Raw genomic sequence first — 24,562 nt, 5'->3', positions numbered from 1 at the left:
GTTCAATGCTTTTTTTGTTGCCAATTAGACAACCACCATAGCAAAGGTTCCCCCCCACCCCCTCCTCTCCTTACTAATAATGTTTCAGGGCCTGGAGACAGGAAGAGCTGTGATGTGCTGATGCTTGTAGGGTAACGTCTTCGGAAAGGTATAGTTTTCCAAATTCTTGGCCACCTGCCTTCATGGGGTAGAGGGTAGTGGTGTTTGCTCCCTGGAAAAAGTCCCTTTGGTCCTTGTGGGGTGTGTGTGAACTGTCACCCAAAATGTCCACAGTCTTGCTTCTGTCCATGGGAACAGTGGTGTTGAAGTGTTGTACTAAGGAAAACAAGTCAGATAAGCATTTCTCATCCGTGAGTTAGAGATGTGGACAGAAGGGGGACTTGTGTGCAAGCGGCCGCCTGAAATCCTTGTTGGTTTTGAAGCTCTAGATGCAGATTCTGTGTTAGAGGAGGAATAGAAACAGAAACCAGCACTTTCTGTTTATTGATTTGAGAGAGAGAGAAAAACATCGATTTGTTGTTCCACTTATTTTAAAAAATATATATTTTTATTGATTTCAGAGGGGGAGGGAGAGAGAGATAGTAACATCAACGATGAGTGAGAATCATTGATCGGCTGCCTCCTGCACGCCCCACACTGGGGATCGAGCCTGCAACCCGGGCATGTGCCCTGACCGGGAATCGAACCATGACCTCCCTGTTCATAGGTCAACGCTCAACCACTGGGCCACACCAGCCAGGCCGGTTTCCTTCTTTATGCCCCGTGCAGTTGAGATCTAAGTCCTAAAGGGAGAACTCTGGGAGTCGGAGCTGTATCTCCCGCCTCCCTCTTGGCTGGGAGTGTCTTGGACTGTCCTACCTGAGACCTTCCACGGGGGAGAGGGGGGAGGGGGAGAGGAGGCACCTCTAGGGGAAGTCGGAGGAGGAGCTGCAGATGCTGGGAGGCCCAAGACAGAGATCTAGAATCGCAATACGAGAAAGAAAGAAAAATACTCTTGGACACGGTGTCTGACCCGTCAGTGGGAAAAGCAGACCGACGCTGGACATGGGGATGGTGTGCAGAATTCAGTATTTGCACGTGCCACCTGGTGTGACTGTGTCCGGCCCATGTTGCAGCCGGTCCGTAAGCATGCACTGAGGCGTAGTTTGTAATCCCAGGTCACATATACCTGTGCATTCTGCTGCTGCCCCTCCAAAGGGAGAAGGCCTCGCTCATGTCCTCTTCATAAGCATCACTTCCATCTCTGTATGTATTCTCACTAGTTGGTGTCATATACTGGGCTACTGTTATAAATTGAATGTCAATTACCATTTTATTATTATTGATTATTATTTTTTAATCCTCACCCGAGGATATTTTTCCATTGATTTTTAGAGAGAGTGGAAGAAAGAGGGAAAGACAGAGAGAAACATTGATGTGAGAGAAACACATCGATTGGTTGCCTCCTGCATGTGCCCCGACCAGGGCCCAGGCTGGGGAGGAGCCTGTAACTGAGGTACATGCCCTTGACCGGAATCAAACCGGGGACCCTCCAGTTCGCAGGCTGTCGCTCTGTCCACTGAGTCAAACCAGCCAGGGCTCAATTATCATTTTAGATAAAACACTACAGAAACAGCTAAATGTTTTTAATTGTTAGAAATATTTCCTTAGGAGAAATTCTAAGGAATCATATCACTGGGCCAATATCTATAATAATAAAAGCGTAATATGCTAATTAGACCAGATGTCTTTCTGGACATCCTTCCAGACGACCTTCTGGATGAAGCTGGGGCTGCGAGGGAAGCTGGTGCTGGCAGCAGGGGAGAGGAAGGCCTACTCTTGCACAAATTTCATGCATCGGGCCTCTAATATAATATATGTATATATATGTATATATATATATATATATGTATATATAATATATATATTAACCTATGGCAGTGATGGTGAACCTATGACACGCATGTCAGAGGTGACACGCAAACTCATTTTTTTGGTTGGTTTTTCTTTGTCAAGTGGCATTTAAATATATAAAATAAATATCAAAAATATAAGTCTTTGTTTTACTATGGTTGCAAATATCAAAAAATTTCTGTATGTGACACGGCACCAGAGTTAAGTTAGGGTTTTTCAAAATGCTGACACGCCGAGCTCAAAAGGTTCGCCATCACTGGCCTATGGCAACATTGCATTTCTGAGGGCTAGTTAAAATGTACTCTGCCGCTTGCAGTGCGTTGGGGTTTTAATCTCACGTCAGTCTCCCAGTGTTGTGTGCGATCCTCTCCCTTACGTGTCTTTTTATGGTAATAACCTGGTGCTGTTGCTTTCATTTGTTTGCGTTTAATTGTTACGGATGTTGAGCGGCGAAAGGGAATCTTTGGCCCGGACGCGGGGCACTGAGCTGGCAGGAGCAGTCCCTATCTCAGCAGGGGGTGGGGGGAGGGGGGGGCTCGCTTCCGTATTCCAATTTTGTTACAAAATGGAAACTGCTTTCCTGACAGATGGTGGCATCTAGGCAGAACCGAAGTAGATCGAGCTTCTATTTTGAAAGAATGGCTTTTAGATTTTCTTCTCGGTGCTTTTCCCCCATCTCCTCCTTTTCCCCTCGGGCAACCTGGAGCCTGCCTGCAGGTGGTGGGTGAGGGTTGGGTGCCCAAGCACTGGGGTGGAGCTGTCAGTGTGAATTCGGCCTTCTTCACTCACCACCAGGGGGCGTTGGATAGCTGAACATCTCACTGGGCATTTTACGATTTCACTGTTTCATTCCTTAATTTAGCGAGTTTTGTCAAATCTCTTTGGACTGAACGTTGCATAAGGCCCTGGGCTGACACTGCAGGGCTCTCACTCTTGTAAGCACAGCACCCTCCCATCCCCAGGGCAGATAAGAAAGAAGCTTTGTTGCTTGGCCTGTGTGGCTCAGTGGTTGAGCATCGACCCATGAACCAGGAGGTCACCATTCCATTCCCAGTCAGGTCACAGGCCCGGGTGGCAGGCTCGATCCCCAGGAGGGGGCGTGCAGGAGGCAGCCGATCAATGATTCTCTCTCATCATTGATGTTTCTCTCTCTCCCACTCTCCTTCCCGCTCTCTGAAATCAATAAAAACATTTTTTTAAAAAGGAAGAAGTTTGTTCATCTCTACCACCCTCCGCCTGCAGAGATCTGACTGAGTCATATTGGTGGGTGCAGCTCCGATAGTATTTCAGACTCCAGCCTGCTCCCAATCGGGACTCACCGACTGCTCACCCACAGACTTTTGCTTTGTAATATTCCTGTTTCTAACAATCGTGTCACTGATACGGCTGAGGGCAGAAGCGAGTGCTACCGAGCTGGCGTTGCGTCTGGCACCGTTCCCAGTGCTCTCCCTGGTTCTGTTCACACCAGCAGCCCCGGGAAGTAGGCACAGCCGATTCCGTTTTACAGACACAGAGCAGCGACGGGGACTTGGACAGAGCAAGAGACCTTCCCAAGGTTGTCCTGCCGGCGAGAGGCAGGCAGAAATGGCACTTGAACCTGGGCAGGCTCACGTTGCAAAGTCCTTGTGTTTAATCACTACGCTGTGCTGCCTCTCCTATAAAAAAAAACAGCAACTTTAAAGTGAGAATATTCAGAATCCCTGAAATATTTTTTATCTAAACGCGTTGTTTTCGACCTTAGAGAGCAGGTGATTGTTTTCTTGTAGCTCCATTTGGCTAGTGTAGGGAGACACCTGGTGGCCGTTCTGTGTTTTTTTTTTAAACTTTTATCATGGGAAATTCAATTACATTTCAAAGTAAACAGAATAGTGTAATACATCCCTCCCGTACCCAGCAAGCTACCCTGGCATAAATGTTTTCGTTTATACCTCCACCCACTCCCCATCCCCTCCCACTTGATTATTTTGATGGTTCTTTTAAAAATAAAATGTGCAGCCCTAGCCGGTTTGGCTCGGTGGATAGAGCTTTGGCCTGTGGACCAAAGGGTTCGATTTCGGTCAAGGGCACATACCTTGGTTTCAGGCTCCTCCCTGGCCCGGGCCCTGGTCAGGGCGAGTGCAGGAGGCAACCAATCGATGTGTTTCTCTCACATCGATGTTTCTCTCTGTCTTCCCCCCTCTCTCCCACTCTCTCTCTAAAAACCAATGGAAAAATATCTTTGGGTGAGGATTAAAAAACAAATAAAATGAAAAATAAAAATAAAATTTACACATATCAAAATGCACACCGTCTTCACACATACCTTGCCAGATAGACCCACCCGTGTGACCCCCAGCCCTGTTGGGTCAGAGAACGTTTCCATTAGTCCAAAACCTGCCCCTTGCCAGACAACCCCCTCTAACCCGGCGGCGGTTGCTCAGATGTTCTGTGTGGATTAGTTTTGCTTGTCCTAGAATTTCATCTAAATGGAGCCAGAGGGCGCGCGGCCTTTTGTGTCCGGTCCTTTCACTCGGCCGCATGTCTGAGAGCCATGGTGTCCCCGTGCACGCCAGCGTTTCTCTTTGATCGCCGGGCCCGTTCGGTGGCATCGATGGCCCGCGCGCCTTCTCCGGTTGATGGGAATTTGGATTGTTTCCAGTTCGGGGCCGTGATGAATAACGTTGGTGTAAACCTTCGTGTTCGGGTCTTTCTGTGAGCGCGTGTTTACACTCGTCTTATGTAAATACTCGGGGATGGGACTGCCGCATCAAAGGGGAGAGGCTGTGACTTCATTAGAAACTGCCAGACTTCTCCCCGAAAGGATTCTATCCCTCTGCGTCTCACTGACCCTGTTTGAGCGTTTCGTCGGCTCCAGGGCCTCACCAACATCGGGTGTTGTCAGTCTCTTTTCTCTGAACCGTTTTGGTGGAGGCATCTCACTGTGGTTTGCATTTGCATTTTCCTGATGGTTAAGGATGCTGAGCATTTTTCTAGGTGTTTCTTGACCATTTGTCTATCTCCCTTTGTGAAATGTCCATTCGTGGTTTTTTTGGGCCCAGTTTTTATTGAGCTTGACTCTTTATTATTGAGCTGTAGGAGCCATTCTGTCATGAGGATTAAATGGCAAGTGCCTAACACAGTACATGCTCAGTCCCCATCAGCTGCTGCCGTTAACTACTGTTGCTGCTTTTATCATCACCCTCTTGTATCTCTAACCAGATGTAAACTCTTCATGAAGACAGCGTCATGCAGGCTTGGCTCTCGACCATCCCCAGGGCCTAGGGTCTTGCTGTTCCCACATTAGACGCGCAGTAGGAATCGGAGACGAAATGGCAGCTGAGGCCTGTTCTGTTTCCTGCAGAAAGAAGAGGTGAGGCGGCGGCACATTCGCCTGCACATGGAAGGGGCGCTGACCGCCCGCGACAAGGTCGGGGTGCAGGATTTCGTGCTGTTGGACGCGCACACCAGCGAATCTGCTTTTCTGGACAACCTTCGCAAGCGTTTCCGGGAGAACCTCATCTATGTAACGTACCCCCTTTCTCAGCTGTTTTCCTCCTGTGGCGGCTCCCTCCCTGCCTTCGCAGCTTTGTCGATTGTGAGCAATATCACGCTATTGGGTTAGCCAGAGCAGGGAGGTGTGGAGGGACCACTATCGGGTGCCTTTTCATCCTTTGGGCTTAAGGCCTTTTGGGCGGCCAGCGATACACACACCACTTAAATGCGTCTTAGCCTCAAAAGGGAATGTATGGGCCTATGTCACTGTAGGGTCTATGAATAGATCTAGGGTCTCAGTAATGTCTTGAGGACTCTTTCTCCCTCTCGCGGGATCTTTCCCACCTCTCTGGTTTCTTTTGGGTCAGTTTCCTTCTGGGGCAGCCTCTCCACAAGGTGACAAGTTGGCTGCTGACAGAACCATGCTGACATCCATTTAGAGTTGCTGAAAGCAAGTCTTCCCAGATACACAGATGTTGATTGGCTCTGATTGGCCTATTTTGGGTCACATGCCTATCTCTGAACCAATCCCAATAGCTAGGAATGAGGAATATTCTGATGGGACAGAATATTTACCCAAGGCCACCCCTGGCGATGAGGGGTGAGGCCGGTGCCCCTCTGACCCTATGATATGCACTGAGAGCTGGGGCAGAGGGTCCCTCATAGGAATCTGTTGGACGAAGGGGAACTAGATACCACGGAGGCTTAAATAAGAGGGGGTCCACCACACCCCCTGAATCTCCAAGGGTCGAGTACTACTCAGGTTGGTCCTGTTGCTTCTAGTGGTGGCCAGTTGTTATTAAATTCTCCATTTATCACCCCACCCTAATTTGATTGGTCAATTTTTCAGGTAAAGCCTTTCCGCTTACCTTTATTCCTAATTGTGTGCCAAGCAGTTTTACCTTAGTGGCTATATTACAAATATAAGTACTTCCGACACTTGAATCCTAATAGAATCCAGTGTTGAAATCTTGGGGAGCGTTTGCCCAATTTTAAATGGCTGGTGTGTCCGCTCACCCTGCTTTCGCCTGATGGCCAGAGAGACTGTGGTGAAACCTATGTCAGAGTGTGGTGTGCCCCTCTTAAAGTCATTCATTTTCCATAACGGCTCCGGGCAGGTATTTCATTCCAGCAGGGAGAGCGGCGTCTCCGCCATCCATTGCATTTGGAGTAACCCCCCCAATCCTTCATACGCTGTGTGACGTGAACTCGCTCCCTCTCCAACATCATCTCTTACCACCTTCCATTCTCCCCTCCATCCCTGGCCTCCGTGGCAGCCAACCTGCCACACTTCTTCCCCAGCCCGGAACCCTTCCTACTGACTTTTTTCATGACTTTGCTCCTCATCCTTCAAGTCTCAGCTCAGATGTCACCTCCTGGAGGAAGCCGTCCCTAAGCCCACCAGCTAAGGTGGCCTTCCTCAGCCGTCCACTCTCATTTACACCGTTCCTACCCCTCATCTCTGGTGGAAACAGCCTTGAGCCCTTGGCTGTTTATCTGCCCCTGTCCACCCAGCTCCCTGACAACAGAGACCCCGCCTGTCTTGTTTATCACGTTCTAGCCCCAGCTCTGAATGAACGCATGGGGATCACAGCCCGTGACGGTCTTTTATGGTGGCCGCTTGCACCCCGGGATGCCTCACTGGTGCTTTGGTCCATTCCTCTAGACATACATTGGCACCCTCCTCGTGTCTGTGAATCCGTACCAGGAGCTGGGCATCTACACCCTGAGCCAGATGGAGCTTTACCAAGGGGTCAATTTCTTTGAGCTGCCACCACATGTGTAAGTAGCCCTCGTCAGCTCATCAATAGGAGTATTTTTCTACTTCTTTCCTCCTTCTCTTTCCCCCTCCTTTTCTCCCTTCTTCTCACCCACCCATCCATCCATCCACCCACCCACCCACCCGTGCATCCAAATCCTGGACACATACTCATTACGTTCTGTGTCTCACTCATTCTGTATCTGCTGCCTCGTAAAATAAGTCTTTCAACACAGTGGAAAACATCAGCAGATCATTGTGGAATCTCAGCTTAAATACGACGAGAGGTGGAATCTCAGCTTAAATACGATGAGAGGTGGAATCCTTTGAAAACGCTGAGAAGTCTAAGAGTGGCTAGAGAGGCGTCTTCTCTGGGAAGTGGGTTGCTACTGCTCCATCTACTGGTGCCTGGGTGTCATGGCAGCTAAGGAGAGTCTCCGTGGGTAGAAACTTAACCAGGGCTGCAGAGCCCTAAGGCAAGCACTTTCCTCTATGATTTGGGCTTTGCTAACTTTCTTAGTTCTCCTTCCTGGCTGATCTCCGGGCTAATATTTATGTCCTCCCTCCATTTTTTCTTGGGGACTCGTTTTCTCACCTCCCAGGGCGCTTATAAACCTTTCCGCATCACTACCACCAATGGTTTCCGAAATAGCCAGCTTTCAAACTTGGCCACATGCAAAGATTATGGTCTTGGGAGATCTTCATGCTTTGGTTTCTGATCTTGGAGATAAATCCCTCATGAGAGTTTTAGCTGTTGTTGTAACGGTATCACAGAGGTTTTAAAATCTTTTTAGTTTCCTGTCCCTACACTCTTTTTAAAATTTTTATTGATTACAGAGAGGAATGGGGGGGGGGGAGAGAGAGAGAGAGAGAAGAGAGGGACATCAATGATGAGAGAGAATCATTGATCGGCTGCTTCCTGCATGCCCTACACTGGGGATCTATCCCTCAATCCGGGCATGTGCCCTGACCAGGAATCAAACCGTGACCTCCTGGTTCATAGGTCGACGCTCAACCACTGAGCCACGCTGACCGGGCTGTCCCTACATCCTTAGCAACCTAGGTTTTGAGAGAAAATGGGAGATCGTATTATATCTATTGAACTGTTTAATATTTAGACAAGTTGTTAATTTTCCCTACAACTCATAGCACATCTCTTGCGGGATATAATTTAGTATCTGGCTCATTTTTATAAGAAATGTTGATAGATTAAACAAAATAAATTTGTTAAATTATTATTTCTGTCACTGCTCAAATTCTTCACTTCACCTCGTGTACTATTTGAGCGTTGCCATCTGGTACGCTTCCCATGTGATCAGGGAGTGGGTTGTGATGGGTTTGATCTCCGCCTGAACTCGGTGTCCTTGTGCCGCGGCCTGGATGTGGCTGCCTGGAGGCAGGATGCCTTGTGGGCGTCAGAGCCCAGGGCAGTAGCGTGACAGCCACTTCCCGCTCCTTCCGCTTCTGTTCCACCTCCCCAGCTATGCCATAGCTGACAACGCTTACCGCATGATGTGCTCGGAGCTGACCAACCACCTCATCCTCATTTCTGGGGAGAGCGGGGCGGGGAAAACGGAGGCCTCCAAGAAGATCCTGCAGTATTTCGCAATGACCTGCCCCATGACCGACTCCCTAGAAATCGCCCGGGACAGACTGCTGCTCTCCAACCCGGTGCTGGAGGTAAGGAACCGTGGAGGCCCAATCAAGGCGAGTTCCTGGAAGGGCACTTAAGTAAGAAGAATCCCCAGAGCGGGTCAGTCAAAACGGGAAGGTAACAAATCTGGGAGTTGAGAAGAAGGGGGGTCGGGTGGTATTGAGGTTAAGGGCATGACCTTGAAGTCCAGCGGGCGTGATGGTAATCCCAGGGCAGCCACGCACCAGCAAGCTTCAGAAAGTCCTTTCATGTCCTGGGGCCTATTTTCCCATCTGTGTAATGGGTCTACCCATAGTACTTACCTCCTGGGAGGTTTTGAGGATTAAATGAGACGAGCGCATCAAAAGCACTCTGCAAAACCAAGGAGCACTAAAATAATGCTCGAGTATTTATTTACATTTTTATTCATTAAAATCATTTGGATGGTTATGTCTCCTCTTGCAATTCACTGACTCGCTGGCTAACTTTGAACAAGTTATTTTCTCCTGTGTTTTTGTGGCCCTTTGTGTAAAAGATGCTGGAAGAGTTTTCCCAGTGGGCCTTTGGGCTGAATAATTTATCTTTAGGACATAAGAAGAAGGGGTCTGGTTATGGGGGCCATGAACTGTTCCTTCTAGAGCAGCAAGGGCCGAGGGTCCTATATTATCTCTCCTGAGGCCATTTCTAATCTATTCCTGGATTGGATTTCAGGGAGAAGATACGCTTTTCCCCTTTTTCTGTTTAGGTCCAACCCTAGTAGTTGGCGTCCGATCCTCTGTAGTTAGCGGTTCCTTAGGAGATAGAGTACAGCTTTCACCCCTGGCTCCCCCTCCCTCCTGTTCTCATAACATGCATGTCCTTTGGGCTCAGGACCTGGATGCGCGTAGTGAGCTCAGAGGACAGTGAGTGGCAGTTCGGCTCAGCGCTCCCCTCTCCCCACTTTGTATTCCAAGGCCTTTGGAAATGCCAAAACGCTCCGGAATGACAACTCCAGCAGATTTGGGAAATACATGGACATACAGTTTGACTTTAAGGTACACTCCAGTTCCCACTACTGTTCCCGGGGACCCCTTCACTCACCAGCGATGGAAACCCACCCCAAGGCACCTTAAGGAAGGAGGGGCACTTATTGGCTCAAACAGCTGAGAACTCCAGGATTTGCACTTGTTTTAGGAAATGCAAATAAAGACTGCAGTGAGAGACCATCTAGATCAGTGGTTCTCAACTTTGGCTGCACATTAGAATCACCTGGGAATCTTTTTAAAATCCTGATTTCTGGGCCTCATCCTCCAGAAATTCTGTTTCTTGGTTACTAATGTTGTGGCCCCACCCCATAACAAAGAAACAGAAATTCCGGAGGATGAGGCCCAGAAATCTGGATTTTAAAAAGATTCCCGGGTGATTCTAATGTGCAGCCAAGGTTGAGAACCACTGATCTAGATGCTGGAAATGAAGAAGTCTGCCAATTCCAGGTGTTGGCAAAGATGTGGATCATTAACGGGTGGGGGGGGGTATGTTAGCGTAACCCATTTGGAAAACAATATACAGGTGGGGCGAAAGTAGGTTTACAGTTGTGCAGATGGAAAATAATACAGTAATCTCTATATAAAAGCCTAAGCGACCATTACAATCAGTCGACTGGTTGCTGTGACGTGTACTGACCACCAGGGGGCAGATGCTCAATGCAGGAGCTGCCCCCTGGTGGTCGGGCCCTTCCCCACAGCCAACCTTCCCATGGCCCCTACCCCCCCCCTCCTGCCCCCCAGACTGAGTGAGATGGCCCCCATTGGCCCTGATTGCTGGCCAGGCAGAGGGACCCCCACCTATGCACGAATTAGTGCACTGGGTCTCTAGTCAATAAATAATAATACACGAACAAACTCTGTTTTGCGTACTCACAACTGTTAACCTTCTCTCACCCCACCCTGTGTTATCTTGTGAGGTTGGATCTAAGGTGGAGACAGTCCACTCCTGCAGGTGTGCAAGCCCACAGAGCACTGTGCGTGAGGGGACCAACCCACATCTGGGGAGGGCTGACTGTCCGTGTACAGGAGAGTGGCTGGTGCAGTTGGGGGGTGTTCACACAATGAGGGGTTGTATGGCAGTGGGAGCAATAAGAAGCCCGACACAAAAATGGAATTATATTTTGGGTCTGGCTTCTTTCAGTCAACATTCTCTCTGTTCAGTTCATTCATGCGGCTGCATGTGGCCGCGGTTCGTTTTTCGGTTGTGTGACCTGGTCGCCATTTATCTGTTCTGTTGAGGGACACTTGGGGCTATTGCAGACTGTGCTCCGAACATCCGTGTGCATGTCTCTCAGTAGACACAAGCGTTCATTCATGTTGGGCCTGTCCCCGGAAGTGGCACTGCTGGTCCTTACCAGCAATGTGCGATAATGATTGACACTTCCCGCTGCTCCCCGCCCCAGCCAACGTGTGGGATGTCGGTCCTGGCGGTTTTAGGCATTCTGGCGGGGTTAGTGCTTTCTCACTGTGACTTACGTTTGTATCTTCCTGATTATTCATGAAGTTTTGGTCATTGTTGAAGGCTTTTGCCTATTTTTAATTGGGCTGTGTTTTTTCTTATTGATTTGCAAGAATTCTATACATGTTCTGGGATACAAATCCTTTATAGGATCAATTATTAAAAATCATAATTAAGACAGTGTGATATTGGCACAAGGACATACAGTGGGGCCTTGACTTACGAGTGTCCCAACTAACGAGTTTTTTGAGATATGAGCCGTCTCTCGGCCGATATTTTGCTTTGAATTGCGAGCTAAAATTCGGGTTACGAGCCAGCTTCAGATACCCCACTGCTAGTTGGCGCAGCGAACGTCACAGTGAACACCATAACATCAGCCCAGCATTACATGTCTCACTCGTTCACTTTTTGATTTGACATACGAGTAATTTGAGTTATGAGCTCCGTCACGGAACGAATTAAACTGGTAAGTCAAGGCCCCACTGTATAAACAGGCCAATGGGCCAGAGTAGAGTCCAGGAAGAGCCCCATGTACAGGTCACTTGACTTAATGACAAAAGCACCACAGTGATTCAGGGGGGACAGGGCTGTCTTTTTGACAAAGGGTGCGGATCAATTGGAAATCCAGATGGCCTTTGACCCCCTTCCTCACTTCATATACAAAAATTACATCATCGTCGATTATAGTCCTAAACATGAACGACAGAACAATCATGCTTCCGGACAGAAACATAGAAACATCTTCATGACCTTGGGGGAGGCAAGAATCCTTTTAGACAGAGCCCGACGGGAAACACCAGTCATGGGAGACGGATAGATCTGACTTCATTCTGCTTCAGAATTTCTCTTCTCAGAAAATACCAATAAGAGGGTGGCTTGGTTACTGCTGTCATTGCCGCATTTTTAAACTTTATTTGTGGTCCTGTTTTGAAGGGCATTCCCATCGGCGGGCACATCATCGGTTACTTGATAGAAAAGTCTCGAGTTGTCTATCAGAACCACGGGGAGCGGAACTTCCACATCTTCTACCAGCTGCTGGAGGGCGGCGAGGAGCAGCTGCTGGCCTACCTGGGGCTGGAGCGAGACCCCCAGCTGTACAGATACCTGGCCCAGGTGGGGAGCCGGCACCTGGCTTCGGTGGCCCTTTGGAGGGGGGACGGGGTGTCTGTGGGCCCCTCAATGGGGTGTCCTAAGAACTTTCTCAGACCATTCTGCAGGTAGCCCAGCGATTGTTCTTCACACTTTGGCCCCAGTGTGGCTCAGTGGTTGAGCGTCGAGCTATGAACCAGGAGGTCAGGGTTTAATTCCCAGTCAGGGCACATGCCCAGGTGGTGGGCTCCATCCCCAGTGTGGGGCCTGCAGGAGGCAGCTGATCAATGATTCTCTCTCATCATTAATGTTTCCATCTTTCACTCCCTCTCCCTTCCTCTCTGAAATAAATAAAAAACATGTATTTTTAAAATTTTTTAAATAAAAGCCCTCATCTAGACTGTTTTTTCTTTAAATTGTGACACTGGTCGATCTGTTACTTATTTAAAAGACAGCTTCTCGAGTGAGTGAGACACGACTTGTCACACTTCTGCTGGTGACCATGTTTGCACGACTGTGTCTCTCTAAAGGCCCAACGGTTCTTTTCCACGAGGAAGGGCCTCCTGCCGTCACGGTGTGGCTGGCAGTTGCTAAGCATGTCCGGATTATTTTCTGAATTTCACTGTCATGTCCCCCTACACTTCAGGTGTTTATTGAGATGTGTCTTCAATTTTTTTAAGCAAAAATAGCCAGAAGAACCCTTTTAAAAACACACACAAAAGGAAATACCACGAGTATGTGACTTTGGAAGTTTTCCCAGGATGGAGATTTTGAACTAAACTTCCACGTACATCGGAATAGAGCAGCAGCTGGCAGGCCACCCGGTGCTGGGTGATTGGAGGGGAAGTCACGGTTCAGAACGTCCTATAGACCCGGCGCTCGCTCGCATGCTTGTGGAGAAAAGCATTCTGGGGTAGGAGCTATTCACTGTCCGTGTACAAGTGCCATTACGCAACCCAACTCTGTGTCAGCAGGCTCATGGCGCCAACGAGTCGTCTATGAATGACAGGAACGACTGGAAAACCGTCTCCAATGCCTTTGCTGTCATCGATTTCACTGAAGACGACCTGGAGGTGCGGGCATGCGCCCCGGGAGCCTGGAGCTGAGGGGACAGTCCTGGTGGCTGCCTGGGCGGGCGGTCAGATTCAGCCAACAGGAGAGCAAGACGCCTAGTTATACCTTAATTTTAAGTAAACAATGACTATTTATTTGTTTGTATATTTTAAAAATCCTCACCCAAGGATATGTTTATTGACTTTAGAGAGAGGAGAGGGAGAGAGAGAGAGAGAGAAACATCACTGGGTCACCTCGTGTACGTGGCCCGCCTGCAGATCGAACCCGCAGCCTTTGGTATATGGGATGATGCTCCAACCAGCTGAGCCACCAGGCCAAGGCGAGGACTCGTTTTGTCGGTATAAGTGTATCCCGAACGTTAGTCATTGCTCATGTGGGAGTCACATGTTGACGGGGGCTCTGCGTGTTGCTGGCAGCCCTGCGTTTTCCCGCCTGTTGTGGGAAAAGAGGGGGTGATGTTTCTCCTTCCCCTCAAGTACCATCGCAAACATTTAGATCTCGTGGACTCTTGTAGATAATGAATCCCCATAGAATTATTTATTTACTCTTCGATTTTAAAACAAACGGACAACTTGTAAAAACGTTGTTTACAAACCCTACATCTTTGGGTCTTTTTTTGTATGGCTAAACTATTGATATTTCTAGGGCCTGAATAGGATTCCAACATATCTATATGTCGGGGACCATGGCATTTGAATGTTAAATGGTTTGGGGGTGGGGAGTGTAAAAGTTCAAGTGTCCTGGGCAGGAGATGGAGTGGGACATCTTCCCCACCCGCCCCTGAGGATGGAGGTTGGGGATGGCTCTTTCCCACCCCACCCCCCAGCCCTAGTACCTGGAGTGACTCAGGCCGGGGTCTGGGGAAGGAAGGACCTGTGAGCTCAGGGCTGGAAGTCGGGGTGGTTGTCCCTCGGTGCCTCCCCTGATGACACGTATCAATTAGGCGGCTGCAGCTTCTCTCCTTATCCTCCTCACCACCTCCCACGTTCCTAGAATCTCTTTGGAATCATTGCCAGCATCCTGCACCTGGGGAACGTCTGTTTTAGAGAGAACCACCAGGGCTGTGCCACCATTCCAGTCATCAACGAGATCAAGTGGATCGCCAAGGTGATGCTTGTCTTCAGAGGTGGGGATGCGGGGTGTGGGGATGGGTGGGGGGGTGGGGGTGTGTGGGGGGAGCGAGGCAGCTGGATGCCCACGTTTCAGTGGCTGACACCATGTTCTTGCAGCTGATGCTGGTTAGGAGGTGTGAGCGTGCAGGGGTGGCGGGGGGCGAGGGTGGTGGTAGGCGAGGGTGGCTGAGGACGAGGGTAAAAGCCAGTTGGTTGGGAGATCTAACGTGGGCTGTTTTGCATTAAAGCTCAGTTATCACTCGGGGCAGGTAACCCTGAGCCTGGAAACTCCGCGAACTCTTCCTAAGCGGTGAGTCAGCTCAGGTCACTGACTGGCTTTCATCTTGGTTTCCATTTATTCAGCTCCTGGGGGTCCAGCCGTCGGCCCTGCTGGAAGCTCTCACCCACAGGAAGATTGAAGCCCAAACCGAGGAGGTAACGACGGCTCTGGTGGGACACGCCTGTTCTCTCCTCCGCCGCAGCCGAGGGTGGTGGCCCCCAACCCCGCCCGCCAGGTCCTGCCTGGCCCAGCTCCTGCCAGCGTCTCCCGCCTTAACTTCCTCTCCCCCCAACATCACACGGTCGCCAGCTCACTCTCCACGCCTCACCGTCGCCGTGCCTTCCCTCCACTGGGTCCTTGCACATGCTGTTCCCTCTGCTGGAACACCCTTCCCTGTGTTTCCTCTGGTTGACTCCTGCTCCTTCAGTTCCCAGGTCACTTCCTGCTCATGTGCCCCCTGCCCTACGGCAGTGGGTGCATCTCCTTAGAGCACTTGTCACTCTTAACTTGAGAACAACATGACTCTTCTTTGTGTGACTGATTTTTTTAAATATATATATTTTTTTATTGAGAGAGAGGAAGGGACAGGGATGGAGAGACAGAAACATCGATGAGAGAGGAACATCATCGATCGGCTGCCTCCTGCAGGCCCCCGACGGGGGATCAAGCCCGCAACCCGGGCATGTGCCCTGACTGGGAATTGAACGGGCAACCCCATGGTTCCTGGGTTGATGCTAACCGCTGGGCCACACCAGCTGGGCTGTGTGACTTATTGACTGTGCCCCGCTCCCCAAATGTGAGCCCGGCCCACAAAGGCTGGCCCTGTTTGTCTTGGTCATGGCTGTATCTCATGAGCTCAGCGCGGTGCCTGCCACTCCAGCAGTAGCTGCTCGGTGCACGTGTGCAGGACCAGGGGGGTAGCATCCTCCCTGGGGTCATCATTCAAGGCTAAGTTGAGCCCTGGCTGTGGCTCGGTTGGTTGGGTGTCGTCCTGTGCACCAAAAGGTTGCCGGTTTGATTCCCCATCGGGGCACATGCCAGGGTTGCGGGCTTGATCCCCAGTAGGGGGTGTGCAGGAGGCAGCCGATCAATGTTTCACTCTCACATTGATGTTTCTCTCCTTCCCTCTCTCTAAAATTCCATTCAGAATCTTTTTAAAAAGGCTGCTTTGAAAACTCCGGGGACTTTTTTAACCTCTGTAATGATGCACCTGTTGTTCTCAGGTGATCTGCCCACTGACGCTAGAAAACTCTGTCTACGCCAGAGACGCGATGGCGAAGGCCGTCTATGGGCGCACATTCACGTGGCTGGTGAACAAAATCAACTCCTCCTTAGTGAACAAGGTCAGTCCCCACGGGTTGGATGGCTTGTTCTCACGAACATGGTGATGTTTTATAATTTACATCGTTGCTTGGCTGGCATGGCTCGGTGGTTGAGCGTCGACCTATGAACCAGGAGGTCATAGTTTGATTCCTGGTCAGGGCACATGCCCGGGTTGTGGGCTTCATCCCCAGTGTGGGGCGTGCAGGAGGCAGCCGAACAATGATTCTCTCTCATCACTGATATTTCTATCTCTCTCGCTCTCCCTCTCCCTTCCTGTCTGAAATCAATAAAAAATATTTAAAAAATAATTTACATTGTTACTCTAAACAATTTGTGAGAATTAACCGTAAGCTCCTGATGGGTAGGGACAGTATCTCCTCACACCTACATTCCCAGCACCGAGCACACAGTAGGCTCCCTTTCTCACACCTACATTCCCAGCACCGAGCACACAGTAGGCTCCCTAATGTGCCTGCTGAATGATTCTCCCAGTGTGTCCCAAAGTACGAGACGCAGAGCATATGAAGCATGCCAGATGCTTGAAGTATATACAGAAACGTTTACTCTCAACAGTAGCATATTTAGTGTGTATCAGAAAAAAATACGACAACTCCTTTGAACTCACCCACTGATCACATTTCCTTTTTAAGTGGAATTTAAATGAAAAGGGGATTTACTCAAAGCTAGAAATGAAGGAAATGATACGCAAAGTCAAGGTGTGTGGATGGGGTGGAACTCATGGAGGTTAAGGCTGTGAAGGGCAGATTTGGGAGACATCAGCTTGGTTCAGGCCTACCTCAAAGAGACTGAGGGCTCATTCTAGACGGCAGTAAAGCGAGTATCGCGATAAAGCCAGTCATATCTCTTTGCTGGTGGAGGGTCTTGCCTTCAATTCGTAAAAACGCAACATCTGGGAAGTGCAGTAAAGCTAGGCACGATAACACGAAGTATGCCTGCACACCATTCAGAATGTTCAATTGTGTCCCTAAAAAAGAGGCATGTTCTCTCTCACTATCCATTCTCGCCCAATAGCACTTGGCCCTCTATTTAAAATGACATCTGTACCACCTGTCTTTTCCCTGGATAGATGTCACCTTGGTTGTCTGTCTATAACAGTGATGGCGAACCTATAACACGCGTGTCAGAGGTGACACGCGAACTCATTTTTTTGGTTGATTTTTCTTTGTACATGGCATTTAAATATATAAAATAAATATCAAAATATAAGTCTTTGTTTTACTATGGTTGCAAATATCAAAAAATTTCCACATGTGACACGGCACCAGAGTTAAGTTAGGGTTTTTCAAAATGCTGACACGCCAAGCTCAAAAGGTTCGCCATCACTGGTCTATAAGGCTCCTTCCCTCCGTCCCTCCCTCCCCTTTTTCCCTTCCAGATCAAATGTGGGCTTGGGAGTCAAGTTGGAGAGGGTTAAGCAAGACAGTGAATCGGGAGGGGAGGCGTCCTGGCTCGGGTGATGGGCAGGAAGTGGGTGGGAAATGGACAGGCCTCAGGCGGGAGTGAGCTGGGAAATGTTTCCACCCGGAGCTGCTTCTGGGAGCCACTGGTGGAGAGAGAAGGCATGAGCTTTGTGGCCACGGCCCCGCTTTGGGGGCAGCCACTGTGATCTGAGCGTCTCGGCGTGAAAGGCCTAGAGATGAACGGCCTGCTCTCTTGACCAGGAGTTCACCAAGAAAACCGTGATCGGGTTGCTGGACATCTACGGGTTCGAGGTCTTCGACAAGAACGGGTGAGGCCCTCCGTGCATCTTTCAGGTCTGAGTCTGGCTTCAGGCCTCGCTAATGTGATGGGGGTTGATTTCCTCGTTCCCAGAAATTCTCCAGATTTGCGTAGACTGACGGTTCTAGCAGTGGAATAACCATGGAAAAGGCAATCGTCTTCTAGCTCGGGTCTTGTGGTCTGCTCACTCGAGTATTTGATTAATAAGGATTTTGATCTTTCTGAATTAGAAAGCATCCTTAAAAATAAGGGAAAACAGTAAAACCGAAAGCAACAGATGAACGAACAAAACCAACAAACAAACTTATGGACACAGACAACAGTGTGGTTGTTACCAGAGGGGAAGGGGGTGGGCGGGGGGGCGGGTGGAGATGAAGAGGGAAAAGAACAGCAAATACATGGTGACCGAAGGAGACCAGACTTTGGGGAGTGAGCACCCAACGCAATACACAGATGATGTGTTATACATTGTACACTTGAAACATATAATTATGAACCAGTGTTATTCCAATAAATTTAATTAAAAAAAATTAAATACAACTTTTAAAAAAATTGGCCTACGTGCATAGCTTTAGTTTTTAAACCTTTTGCATCTCTAGTTTTGAACAGTTCTGTATAAACTACTGCAACGAGAAGCTCCAGCAGCTCTTAATCGAGAGAACGCTAAAGGCGGAACAGGCAGAATATGAAATGGAAGGCATAGAGGTAAACGTCTTGGTGTTTTCTTCCCATTTGCTAACCTCGTGAGAGGCATTTCCTTGAGAAGTAGGGTTTCATTGGCGATTTTCCCTGATTAGTACTGAGAATTATTCTGTGCTCCTGCTCTGCCCATTTCCCGGGACGTTATTTTGATATTCAGAAAGGATTATTATTTTTTAATGTTAGACATACAAATCGGATTTTCGAAAAAATGTCGGAAAACCCGTTTAAAAGAAATACATCTTCTGCTCATCCAAATCCTCCGTGGAGAACTCTTTCCTCTGTCATTTCAGTGGGAGCCGATTCAGTATTTCAACAACAAGATCATCTGTGACTTGGTTGAAGAAAGACACAAAGGAATCATCTCCATCCTGGTGAGACAATTACCTTTGACTTAGAGCTCATTCACCCAGTGTTTACGACGCATGTGAGGACTTGTATCCTCTTGAAACGGGTACAGCGGGAACAGCACTTGCCTCCGAGAGGAGTTGGAAGGACACATTTAGTGAGGTGATGTAGGCAGAGGGCTCAGAGCCATGCCTGTTCCATGGTGAGCATTCAGGCTTCATTCATTCATTCATTCATTCGACAAACACTCATCGGATGCTTGCTTTGGGCCAGGATTGTGCCCTGTGCTTTGGGACACAGCAGTGGAAAACCAGTGCAGGCTCTGGATGCTGGCAGGGAAAGCCTGACAACAAACAGGTTAATGGGGAACAGGTGTAGACTGTGCAATGGAGAAAAAGGACGAGATGAGATGTGCTGGGGAGGGCAGCTCCATTTTAGATCATCGGTGGTTCAGGAAGGACTCACTGAGAAGGTGACATCTGAGCAAAGACCCGAAGGAGGTGAGGGCACCAGCCATGGGGACATCTGGGGAAGCACGGGCTGACGTACGCGAGTGTCTGTACATTCAGTGCTCAGAGGGATTGCTAGACCAGTATGTTAAGGTATTTGAGGCCCTAGCCAGTTTGGCTCAGTGGATAGAGTGTCGACCCGTGGACCGAAGAGTCCTGGGTTTGATTTTGGTCACGGGCATGTACCTCAGTTGCAGGCTCAATGCCCAGCCCGGTCTGGCATGTGCTGGAGGCAACCAGTTGATGCGTCTCTCTCATCGATGTTTCTCTCTTTCTGAATCTCCCCCTCCCTTCCATTCTCTCTAAAAATCAATGGAAAAAAATATCCTCAGGTGAGGATTAACAACAAAAGATATTTTAGTAAAAAGTATTTACTCCCATTGGTTCTCCATAAATGAGATCAGCATAAAAATGCTACTTAATGAGACTTGTCTCCCCAACCTTAACCAGGTTTTTATTGTTACTGTTGTTTTAATAGAAGCTACATGGTCAATTCATCTTTAATTTTTTAAAAACTGTTATTTATTTTTAGAGAGAGAGGAAGGGAAGAGGGGATAAAGAGATAGAAACATCAATGAGAGAGGAATGTCATCCATCAGCTGCCTCCTCCACGTCCCCTACTGGGGATGGAGCCCACAACCTGGGCATGTGCCCTGACTGGGGATTGAACCGGCAACCTCTTGGCTCCTGGGTTGACTCTCAACTGCTGAGCCACACCAGCCTGGCTCATCGTTATTTTTTAAAAGATGGTCAGTGAAATGTTATCGCTGTGGAGGACCCAGAATAGAAAACAGAAAGGCAGAGCTCGAGAAATAGGAGACTTTAGGCTCAAGTGGTTTTATAGTTTGTTTCCCATGAGGCTTTGCTCCGAGTAAAGGGGGATCTGTATGTTCCTTGCCAGAGACGCGTAGTTAAGAAAAAAGTGAGGTTGCGTGTGTAAGCAAGCTGGGCACAGAAGCTGTGGGGTGTCCTGGGAAGACTTTGGGGATACGCCTCAGTTCGGGGGGTGGCAGAGCTGATTTCTCATGGAATTTCCAGCTTCTCTGGTTCCGTGGTTCTCTTGAAAAAAATCTGAGAACATGTGATGGGTTAGGCCCCCTCCCTGGAAACGTTCCCCTGGACTTGAGTGAGATGACCGCATGTGAGTGCAGGACATTGCCAGAGCTGGTGAGCGTGTTTAAACTTGGACGTGGTCGAGTGTGTTGCTGTGGCTCGAGGCTTCTCTTCTTCGTTTGAAGGATGAAGAATGTATCCGTCCTGGTCCTGCTTCTGACTTGAGTTTCCTGGAGAAGTTGGAAGAGAAAGTGGGGAAGCATGCGCACTTCCAAACGTAGGTATTGCATGTGAGGAGCTGTTGCATCGTTGCACGGCACATCCATTTTCTTGGGGAGGCGGGCGGTGCTCCCCAAGAGTACAGCTACGTCTTCGTAGTAGAAATCCCGTTAGGATGCACCCAGTCATATTCAGCAGGCCCTTGGGTAACGTTGTTTCATTATAAGGTTGATGAGATGCCGTAGGAACTTGACTCTTACTTACATCAAACAGCTTATGGTAAATGTGGTTTTATTATATGTTCTTTTGCCACCGTTCCAAGAACATATTGACTATGTTAAGTGAGGACTTACTGTATATGCATCCTTTTTGTTAGTAAAAAATCAAACTCGAATTCCATGTCAAAATTTATTTTTATTGATTTTAGAGAGGAAGGGAGAGGGGGAGAGGGAGAAACATCAGTGATGAGAGAGAATCATTGATTGGCTGCCTCCTGCCTTTGACCGGAATCGAACCCAGGACCCTTCAGTCCACAGACCGATGTTCTATCCACTGAGCCAAACCAACACTCTTGCATCTGTGTTTCCCATTCTACAAGGTGGGGATGTTAATATACCTACCTTCTAGAATTATAAGTGACTGTATAAGTCATCTGGTGCAATTTCTGGCCATAGTAAGGATTTCATAAATGGTAGTGGCTTTATCAAACCTGTTGTAGAATGTTAAAATGATATGTAAAATGAATTGGATAACTAAATGAATCAAGAATGGAAAAATAAATTGTGGTATGTTCACATATGGAATGAAATACAGCCGTTAGAATGAACAGTCTATAACTTCATGAAAGAAAGATTGTTGAGCTGTATACACTTAGGATATGTATGTGTGTATATACATGTCAAGAAAAAGTTACTTAAAACTTATGAATCACCACAATCTGAAAAAAATGATTTTCATGAGTATTTTAATCTCTCAACATCATAAGAATGTAAGGTGGTAAAATCGTTTCTTAGTTGTCACCCGGAAAATGGAAGTGACTTCATTGTAAAAGTAACTGTGTTTCTGCGGTTCATGCACGTCTTTTATTCCTCAGTGTGTGTGGGAAGGGAGGGTCTCCTGTTAGCCCTTGGTCTCCACCAGGATGGAACGGGCAGCAGGTTTCCTGGGAGCTGCCCCCGGTGGTCAGCTCTCTGTGCTGGCCTTCAGTTGGCTGTCAGGTCCCGAGCACCGTCAGAGGCCTCTCTCCCTCTGCTTTGTACTTTGGTGCATTTTGCTGCCGTGATGAGAAAGGCTCAGCCTGTGTCTGTGTCCATCTCGCTGCAGCCGGAAGCTGGCGGGTCCAAAGGGCCGCAAGAGGATTGGCTGGATGGAGTTCCGACTGTTCCACTACGCGGGGGAGGTCACCTACTGCACCAAAGGTGGGTGCCCCGGGCACAGGCCACAGCCAGGCAGGGCCTCCGCATCCTCTGGGGAAAGGCTGCATGTCCATCCCAGGCACTCCCTCACCTAAGGCAGTCTCCCCTGGAACTCAGTGCCCCCTCCATTGTCTCAATGCCATTCACTGGTGTGGTGTTCTTTACTAACAGGCTGGGCGCTGTACAATGCTCAGTGTGAAGGCTGTGCCTTCCCGGGTATGATGCTTAGTGTGAAGGCTGTGCATTTCCGGGTACGATGCTCAGTGTGAAGGCTGTGCCTTCCCGGGTACGATGCTCAGTGTGAAGGCTGTGCCTTCCCGGGTACGATGCTCAGTGTGAAGGCTGTGCCTTCCCGGGTATGATGCTTAGTGTGAAGGCTGTGCCTTCCCGGGTACCATGCTTAGTGTGAAGGCTGTGCCTTCCCGGGTACGATGCTCAGTGTGAAGGCTGTGCATTCCCGGGTACCATGCTTAGTGTGAAGGCTGTGCATTCCCATGTACGATGCTCAGTGTGAAGGCTGTGCCTTCCCGGGTACCATGCTCAGTGTGAAGGCTGTGCATTCCCGGGTACGATGCTTAGTGTGAAGGCTGTGCCTTTCTGGGTACGATGCTTAGTGTGAAGGCTGTGCCTTCCCGGGTACGATGCTTAGTGTGAAGGCTGTGCCTTCCCGGGTACGATGCTTAGTATGAAGGCTGTGCATTCCCGGGTACGATGCTTAGTGTGAAGGCTGGGCCTTCCCGGGTATGATGCTCAGTGTGAAGGCTGTGCCTTCCCGGGTACGATGCTTAGTGTGAAGTCTGTGCCTTTCTGGGTACGATGCTCAGTGTGAAGGCTGTGCCTTCCCAGGTACATGCTCAGTGTGAAGGCTGTGCCTTCCCGGGTACGATGCTCAGTGTGAAAGCTGTGCCTTCCCGGGTACAATGCTCAGTGTGAAGGCTGTGCCTTCCCGGGTACATGCTCAGTGTGAAGGCTGTGCATTCCCGTGGCAGCTCATGGGGATGTAGAATGGAGCGTGTGTGCCATGAGGTCGGCACTGAGGACCTGCTTCTCCCGATGTCCCCCGGGGACGTCTGACAGTGTCTAGAGACATTCGGTTGCCACAAGTGGAGAAGATGCACTGGCACCTCGTGGTGGAGGCCAGGGAGGCTGCTCTGCACCCTACACGGCACAAGAGGGTCCCACAGCAGAGTTATCCAGCCTCCGCTGTCCCAATGCCAAGGCTGAGGCCTGGTCTAACCGTGAGATTGTTTTTAGGATTTCCCTTTGCGATCGTTTGGGATGGAATTGCATTTTCCCGCAAAGCCGTTGATTCCAACACTCCTTACTCAATGTTTTGCAGGATTCTTGGAAAAGAACAGTGACCTCCTGTACAGGCACCTGAAAGAGGTCAGTCTGAAACGGGGCCACACATGTTTCTGATGGGTCTGAGACACCCCGCAACACTGATTTTGGGGCAGATTTGTTCGGGAATTTCCTCTCCAGGCATCGAGTCAGAAGCCAGCGTGTCACGGCTGGAACAGACACTGAGCCGTCTGTACAAACCTTTCACCTTCGCGGCGTCTGGGACGACGCGCACGGGACTCATTTCTCTCTGCGGCAGGTGCTGTGCAGGTCCAGAAACGGCATCCTGAAGGAGTGCTTCCTGGCGGCCGAGCTGGAGAACCGCAGGAGGTCGCCCACGGTGAGTGGGAAGCCAGCCCGTGCGAAACTGGAAAGGTGGCCAAGCTCCCCCAGAGGGTGCACTCAATATGGGCTCCCTCCCCTCCTCCCCCAGAGGGTGCACATACCACAGGCTCCCTCCCCTCCTCCCCCAGAGGGTGCACACACCACAGGCTCCCTCCCCTCCTCCCCCAGAGGGTGCACACACCACGGGCTCCCTCCCCTCCTCCCCCAGAGGGTGCACTCACCGCGGGCTCCCTCCCCTCCTCCCCCAGAGGGTGCACTCACCGCGGGCTCCCTCCCCTCCTCCCCCAGAGGCTGCACTCGCCTCAGACTCCCTCCCCTCCTCCCCCAGAGGGTGCACTCACCGCGGGCTCCCTCCCCTCCTCCCCCAGAGGGTGCACACACCACAGGCTCCCTCCCCTCCTCCCCCAGAGGGTGCACCCGCCTCAGACTCCCTCCCCTCCTCCCCCAGAGGGTGCACTCGCCTCAGGCTCCCTCCCCTCCTCCCCCAGAGGGTGCACTCGCCTCAGGCTCCCTCCCCTCCTCCCCCAGAGGGTGCACTCGCCTCAGGCTCCCTCCCCTCCTCCCCCAGAGGGTGCACTCGCCTCAGGCTCCCTCCCCTCCTCCCCCAGAGGGTGCCTCACCTCGGACTCCCTCCCCTCCGTAAACCCTCCCCTTGTCCTGGAACTCTCACCCTCCAGCGGGTTCTATTAGATACATATTTCCCAGGTGAGCACCCAGGGTGGTCGCTGGCAAACATGCACTGAGCACCCGCTGAGTCAGGCCCTGGGCTGGGCTC

The 24,562-nt window shown here is 49.8% G+C and overlaps 1 protein-coding gene across 1 annotated transcript in view; it reads left to right on the top strand.

The window, feature by feature from the left end:
- Positions 1-5,269: 5,269 nt before the first annotated feature.
- Positions 5,270-24,562, top strand: part of MYO1H (myosin IH) — a 33,648-nt gene continuing 14,355 nt past the window's right edge. Inside the window, exons 1-16 of the mRNA XM_023762063.1 lie at positions 5,270-5,395; positions 7,031-7,146; positions 8,605-8,803; positions 9,710-9,790; positions 12,174-12,353; positions 13,304-13,402; positions 14,397-14,510; positions 14,879-14,950; positions 16,019-16,138; positions 17,801-17,868; positions 18,458-18,563; positions 18,851-18,931; positions 20,653-20,744; positions 22,010-22,104; positions 23,441-23,487; positions 23,702-23,782. Of these exons, the coding sequence (XP_023617831.1) occupies positions 5,270-5,395; positions 7,031-7,146; positions 8,605-8,803; positions 9,710-9,790; positions 12,174-12,353; positions 13,304-13,402; positions 14,397-14,510; positions 14,879-14,950; positions 16,019-16,138; positions 17,801-17,868; positions 18,458-18,563; positions 18,851-18,931; positions 20,653-20,744; positions 22,010-22,104; positions 23,441-23,487; positions 23,702-23,782 (1,677 nt within the window). The remainder of the gene's footprint in view (positions 5,396-7,030; positions 7,147-8,604; positions 8,804-9,709; positions 9,791-12,173; positions 12,354-13,303; positions 13,403-14,396; positions 14,511-14,878; positions 14,951-16,018; positions 16,139-17,800; positions 17,869-18,457; positions 18,564-18,850; positions 18,932-20,652; positions 20,745-22,009; positions 22,105-23,440; positions 23,488-23,701; positions 23,783-24,562) is intronic.

The sequence above is a fragment of the Myotis lucifugus genome, unplaced genomic scaffold (assembly GCF_000147115.1).
Source record: "Myotis lucifugus unplaced genomic scaffold, Myoluc2.0 scaffold_229, whole genome shotgun sequence".
NCBI classification, from domain to species: Eukaryota; Metazoa; Chordata; class Mammalia; order Chiroptera; family Vespertilionidae; genus Myotis; species Myotis lucifugus.
This window is presented reverse-complemented; position numbering and strand designations above follow the sequence as displayed.